The sequence below is a fragment of the Buceros rhinoceros genome, unplaced genomic scaffold (assembly GCF_000710305.1).
Source record: "Buceros rhinoceros silvestris isolate BGI_N320 unplaced genomic scaffold, ASM71030v1 scaffold28812, whole genome shotgun sequence".
Classification (NCBI taxonomy): Eukaryota; Metazoa; Chordata; class Aves; order Bucerotiformes; family Bucerotidae; genus Buceros; species Buceros rhinoceros.
The window spans coordinates 15,948-23,443 of NW_010398096.1; the positions used below are offsets into that span (position 1 = coordinate 15,948).

Consider the following 7,496-nt stretch of genomic DNA (forward strand, 5'->3'; position numbering starts at 1 on the left):
CTGCTGAACTAATTACAAAGATTTTCCAGACCACAGAAAAGAGGACACTGAATTGTTCCTACCAGAGATTGCTTATCTCTGAGACTTATTAAATATGCTTAAGATGAAAATGTTGAGAAGGATTAGGATCTACAGATTTGACACAGTTTTAAAAAGAATCACTACCAGAGGAAGTGTTTACTTTGTCTACCTTTTTAACTGATAGAAACTGAACTTATGCTACATAATCAAAGTATGTAACAAAGAATATGTATGTACATACAGAATTTACACCATACTTTCAGATAGAATGATCTCTGAACCTTTATGCATTGTATAGACACTTTTTATAGTACACACAAGACTTACAGATGCAAGACAATTGTATATACGAATATTATATATATTAGATTTTGTCAGAAAAGAACTTCTGGATATTGGTCAACCTGACAAGCTGAAAGCAGATTTCCCTTTCCACATGGTTGTTGCACTGAACGGCCACCTGACAAACCACTGGCTCTTTCCAAGCAGTTTCAGACAACTGCATTTTAGAATGAATATCTGCTTTTTCACATGCAATACAACAAGGTACTCATTAGATGTTGTTGTGAGCAGTATGACATTTTTAGTCATGTTCTATCTAATCATGAGCACAAAAGATAATGAAACAGAGAGCAATTTTCAGTTTATTCTATTCCATTAGCAACTTCTGCTTATAAAGGAAACATCCCATTATAATCCTGCAACAATAACCATTTTGGCTAATGAAAGGATAACCAGATGATCATATTTCACATCATACTGACTGATGCTGACGTGACAGAACAGGAAATGACTTATTCAATACAGCTTTTACTTTACTTTTTTACTTTCAATTCTTTAAGACAGGACTTTAAGAATCCTTCTACCTGTTCTGGCTCATTGAAACCTGTCTCTGAATGCTAGGGAATAGTAAACAATCTTCCTTATACTGCATGGTTATATGTGCATGACTGTACATTTAAATAAATCAAGCAAGTCAAAACTCAGGAGAGTTATAGTTAAAAGTTTTAAAAATCATACCTAGTGGAGTTGAGAAAAAAAGCAAAATTGTCACTGAGCTGACATTAAGATGACCAAGTTTTCATATGTCTCCTAGTACAGCATAATCCTAGTATCACAAAGCAAAATGTGTTACTCTAAAGAAGAAAAAAATTCTGCTGAAATCTGCTTAGAGCCTCTATTGAGGGACAGACACCAAGATAAACTACACCACTTTGTTCTGGTTGCTTCATTTCCATTTTAAACTCTAAAATGTACAATAAGCTATTACAATTTTCTTCTGAGGAATATTTAATCAAAAGATGTTCAGAGCTCTTAGTGCAGCTCTTAACAGAAAGGAACAAGGAACAAAGGAAAAAGAAATCTCCAGGAGGTGAAGTATAGAAAAAATTTAAAATAAATTAAAGTAAGCTTGAAGATTCATCTTTTCTGGCTGTGCGTTCAGCAGCGCAAATTCTATACTGAACAGCCAGGACACTTAAAAATTTTATTCCGTTTCATTATGTGGAAGAAATATTCTGCAAAGGAAAATGTCTTTTTGCACTGCATGGTATCACCCAAAACACTCACATATCCCGACAAAAAAAAATATTTATTTTGAATCTCCTCCACAACCTTATCCTCCATGCCGTAACTACCATTTATGGGTATTTGCTTCTTATACAATTATAATGGTCTGCTACATGGGTTAAGCAGAGGTCATCTATGGATAACAGTATCATACGCTCCATGGTGTGTATGCCCTGAGCTGCACTCTACAAATACAAAATCCTGACCTGTGCTGTGATTCTCTTTGCACCAAAAGATTGAGGCCTTCAAATAAAAGATTTCAGCAAGTGACAAGATACTTTATGCGTACCAGGGAAACAAAACCACCTGCAACAAGATGAAGCCATGGCAATGTTAAAACTCATAGGCATGTTATTTCAGTCATGCAAGAAGGGGAGATTTGATCAAACAGAAACCTGCACTGCTCCCGACAGAGGTCTTAAGCTTTATGTTACCCTTAGGTATCCAACAGATACTGTGAGTTGCAAAAGTAATTGTGAGACTTTCTTCCATACACCATCCCTTGTTGAAAGACAGTTTTATAATTATTCACATAGTCTGGAGCATTTTGTTTGCTTAAGAGAAACTGTTTACATTGTTAACCTTAACACTGTGTTTCTCTCCGTAACTTTGCATCCAATTTAACATTTGACACTGAAGCTCTGTTATTTTGGGATTTGGTTCATGCTTTTTCTGGCAGCTGTACTGTACAATCTTCAACTGCCTCCAGATGTTAATCAAAGAGGATTCTAAGATGTTTTTATAGATATCCTTTGCCTTGGACAAATAACCTGTTAATAAAGCAACACAACAAGTAATTGCAGTGCCAAAAGATAATTGACAAAATTTGAGTTTGATCTACAAGTCAATTTAAAATATATGAAGGTATCTTGCACAGAAAAGATGAACATTTAATGGCTCACCAGTATGGAAGCATATTACTGCTACTAATCAGGTACATCAGATAAATGGCCTTTACAAAACTGCTATACCTCCTGTAGTATCTGCCATATGACTCCAGATAGAACTACAAAACACTGCATTCTATAGCAGCAGATGTTATATTTAACTAGTCTTTATGGTTTATATTAAATAACAACTTTATTTTTATTCCTCCTGCCCAAAGCTTGTACCGTGTTTTCACCACTCTTCATACTATCACAACTATTTCCCAAGTCGGAATGATGCCTTTTGTGTATAAATGGTGATGAATAGCGGGGTTATTTGAAAATGCATAAAGAAAAACTACATCTAACAATGATGCGATGAATTACACAGCACAGCACATCACAACAACGGTCAGGACTACAGGGCCTGCCTAGTATCTGGCTCAATTTTCTTATGTTTTTTTCAGATTTTTTTACTTGTGCGGGTTCCTGTGTTCTGAGGTGTTACTGGTATCTGGAAGGATAGGTGCTGTGTAATTCTGAAATACCATCTAGGAGTGCTTTTGCTGCAACAGAACAGAACAGAGGAGGAAGAACTGCTCATTTAGCTCCCTCTCATCCTCCGATGCTGCTTATAGTAATTTGAGAAAAAAATTCTACTTAGGATTCTACTCATATTAATTATTATATATTAATTCTGTATCTTCCTGTTCTTTTATTGATAGAAATATTCAAGTGAATACAAAATAATTTATTTTCCCCACAGTTCAGTTTATGGCAGATGTTTTCCATTTTACACCAATTTTAAGGCAACACGCTCCGTCAACGGATAATTCAGAGTGACTGAAGCTGGATGCTCTGAACTGCCTTGTGTCCTGTAAAGAGAGCCAGAGCCTGATTTTGTAGGACATTCCTAAAAGCTGATTTCAGCTCCTCAAGAATCTGTTCCATTAGATTTATCTGGAAATTCACAATATGTAACTATGGGAACTTGACAAGCATGGCATCATCATTTCAGGCATATAACTGGGTTACAACGAATTTTCATATTCCAAATCTGAATAGCGTAAAACCAAAAAAACTCTAAAAAATCTTTTATGTGTGTCCAGTGCTAAGAACTGGACTGTAACTTCAAACTCCCTGCCTTGTGATATGCTAGATAATATTTCAGATTTTGCTTAAAATGCCCTCATTGTTAAATAGCTTATTCCCAAGAAGCCTAAGAATATTTTTAGGTGGAAACTGTTCCACACTTGCTGAAGGTGGACAACAAATGACCTCCTATTTTTGCATGTTTCTTGGTTTCCATGTGAAGGGATTCTAATGAAGATTTGTCATTCTGAGGTATGAGACAATACATTACGTATATGGAAGTTCATACAAATGTTTTTTAGGCAAATCCATGTAACAACACAAACAGTGGTATATTAGTAATGAACTGAGAATATACACAACCAAAGTACAATCTGCAGTGAATGACTTTCTAACGATGGAACAGAAATAAGGAAGCATATCGAAGTTACGCTGGAGGTATGCCAATGGCAAAGAATCACAGCCTACAAACATGAAGGACAGACTAAAGTTTACACACAAAGCATTGGGTGTCTGGGTATCTTTATGGAGTACTAAAAACAAACCTAGTGCTGTGTCCAAGCCACAGGTTAACAGAAGATCTCGAACTGTCACCAGCAGGTGCGCCAGAGCGGCATGTCTGAACAGCATGATCTCCTTCTTATCTATTTTACCTTTACAAATAGAAGACACAGGTCTCGTCTGTATAAAATTCCAGAAATTACACTGTATTTCCATAATCAATTTAAAAGATCCTGGTATCTCAGAATTTTCATTAAACATGCTTAGACTTAATCTTGAAAGCTCAGAAAGAGCAGTCTTACCAAATAGGTTATGATATAGCATAACTTTTCCCCTGTCATCTGACCCAGACCAAGTGGCACACAGGGAAGAGTTTTTGAAAGGTGTGTAGGGAGAGATGGTGCTTGCTGGAGGAGGGGACAACAATTCCCCCAGGCATGCTACTAAATCAACGGTGTCTTACTGATTTTAGTAAGGTAATCTTTAAATACATATGGCAACTGATAAACTCCCCATCTTTTAGTCCATCATACATGCCCAGCTGTTTATATTACTATTTCCCATCTGATTAGTCAAATCACTACTTTTTTCAACAGGACTATAACTTTATCTAACCCGTTTTCCAAACATTTCAGAACTCTTTCCAAGAAATCAAAATGACAGATCATCCACTAACCAATTGGCCATTTTAAAGCAGTGATAACTTCAGATTGAGCTTTTTACAGAACCTTTTCAACAAATTTTAGACTGTAAAAGCCACGTTCTTTGTGACAGATGAGTTGGATCCAGCTAGTCTTCACACGTATCATGAGAAGAATTCCTATTTCCTTCCAACAATGATCCATGTAGAGTCTTAAGTTCTGATATTACCTTCCCCACACCTCTCCTGATGAGAATCTTGTCATTCTTTGAGAAGGTAAATTTGGAGGACGTTTGCTTCTTTTTGAACCCATAGAGTAAATCAAACAATTTATGGGCTACCTATACTGTATCATGTACCCATGTTAAATAAACCTTCAAAGAATTGTCTGAACTGGAAGGAATTACTCATCTGAAGAAGCAAGGCATTTTGGGGAACTGCACACAGGGTGTGGTGGTGTTCATTCCCTTAAAAAGTGTAATATGTGACTCCTGCAAAATAAGCGGACTGAATAACAAAAAGCATAATTCATGTGCTAAAAAATGGTTGAGGAGATAACTAAAGAGTAAATGATTAGAGTTGATCAAGGTATTACTGAATAAGATGCACTATACAAGAAAAACATTAGCTGGTTCTTTGTACTGGGATCAACACAGCTTTTAATTCAAAAAGACAAGGGAGGCACTTAGGAAGGAAAAATCAAACTTAGAAATGCAGCACCCAGAAGAATTAGGGGGAACAGCGAGGAAGACAAAGATCTTGTCACTATTCTGTATCAAAAGACAGAAAGTGACTATTCAACTCTGTCAGTGAAGGTGTTGAAACTGAAGGACGATGTCCACTTCTTGACACTACTCTCCATGAAAACTCAGTGAGTAATACAGGTCATTTAGAAACAAAGCAAGACAGTAAGAAACCATATTTTATAATGAAAGACTGGAGCATTTGGTGATACTTGGTGCAGAAAGAAAAGACCAGCAGGGGAATAATAATATTCTAACAGATCTTCTGATAGATCTTCTAATACCGTCATAGCAAGTGATTGTTTTCTATGGTCACAAATCACAATGAGAAAATGCATCAGCATGGTCTGCAGTAAAGTGGAATGAGATTGGATATTGTGAAACTCTTTACCAGGGAGATTTTGGAATCTCCTACACAGTTAGAGAAATATTAGTTAGGAATGGATTGGATATTTTAGAGTCCTCCTCATTTCTGTGTTTCTATGGAACTTCCAACAAGAAAATCCTTACCTCCTTCTGCTTCTTTAGTTGGGGACAAAACACAATCTCCCCTGCACTTTTCTGTCTTCTCAACGTAGACAACAGTAGCTAAATCAACTTGACTTTTTTTTTTTTTATTTTAAATAAAGAAGAAAAAGTTTTTACTGCTTTCCTTAATCTGTGGTCCAAAGACCCACTTCTTTCATAGGTCAATTTTGTGTTCAACAACAGTTATTGTTGTATAACAAGGGATGGGTAAATATGATCCCTTCCTCAGAAAACACTTGCCCTTAAAAGCAAGGACCACTAATCATTTTCTTTGATTTCATTGCTGTAATTTTAGCAATTGGTAATACAGTGCACAGCTAATCTACAAGCAAAGAAGACCCTGAAGTTTGAATAAACATGGCACTCAGCTCAGCTCCTACTTTAGGCCACATTTCTACAGCACATAACCTGCATTTGAAAGGATGTAGGTTTTCTTAAATTAACCTGGAATTAAAATGTAGGCTCTTACATATTTTTCCCCTTGGTCTTGAGAAGCAGAAGTAGTTCTGTAAGTTTTTGTAGGGTTTCTGAAATTGAGACCCTGCTGACAATTGTATAGATCACAGGCTGTCGTTCCGCAGAGACCTTATTTTTGTTATTTGCTTTCTTTCTCGTTTGCAATTTAATTATCATTACTTTTATTTTAAGAACTATGACCTGTACAACAAAACAAATAATCCAAAATACCCAACAGCTCTCTAATCATCCTCAAACACAGTTTGTATTTTGTTGTGAGGTTTTCTGACCCTCTCTTTATCTATGGCCAAAAATCTTTGTAAGAGGTCACCCATTTTGCTTACTTTTATTTTAATTTTTCTGATTTCATAGGGTTTTCACATTTAAGTGATAAATGAAGTTAGAAAGAAACCAAATTAATATGGATTTTTTTTTCTCCTTATTTCTTACATAGGCCTAGCAATTTGTATGATGCAGATGTGATAATAGCTATTAAAAGCAAAGAAACAACAACAACAAAAAAGACAGATTTTAATTCTAAAATCTAACAAAAAAATTAAACATAGTTTGATATAGAAGCAACTTTTCTGAAGCATATCTAAAATATTTTACAATGACATTCAATTAGAATACTTTTTATATTACAATATTGAGGTTAATAAAAGTGATGCTAAAGAACTAGGAGACTAGTTCTTCTTAATACCTGTATTAGTATTAAAGAAGGAAAATAATTTTTTTAAAAAAAAGACATACCGTCTTTAGAATGATCATATATCACTTTCTCTTGCTGTTTTAAGAAAAACCTTGTATGATCAAATTTAACGCTGTCAAAGCTCCAATTTACAGAAGCAAGTACACCCATATGTGTCAAATCTTTTAGAACTGGAGCAGCGGCTTCTTCCAAGAGGCAGTACGCCTGGCATTGGCTCTCTGGATAGCACAATAAAAGAACCATATTAATAAAGTTTGGATTCATATACTAGTGCTGGACAAGAACATTCAAAAGACGCAGCAAAACACAAGCCACACTGACTTCTTCATGAAAGTTGTAACATTAATAGAACAACAGTTGTTCAGCAG

General features: G+C 35.6%; 1 protein-coding gene across 1 annotated transcript in view; it reads right to left on the minus strand.

Moving 5' to 3' along the window:
- The window catches only part of LOC104488855 (chromosome unknown open reading frame, human C9orf84), a gene marked incomplete at both ends in the record, with an annotated part of 29,280 nt that overhangs the window by 13,665 nt on the left and 8,119 nt on the right, over positions 1 to 7,496 (minus strand). The window contains 3 exons of the mRNA XM_010130947.1: positions 2,173 to 2,360; positions 4,094 to 4,201; positions 7,170 to 7,346. Of these exons, the coding sequence (XP_010129249.1) occupies positions 2,173 to 2,360; positions 4,094 to 4,201; positions 7,170 to 7,346 (473 nt within the window). The remainder of the gene's footprint in view (positions 1 to 2,172; positions 2,361 to 4,093; positions 4,202 to 7,169; positions 7,347 to 7,496) is intronic.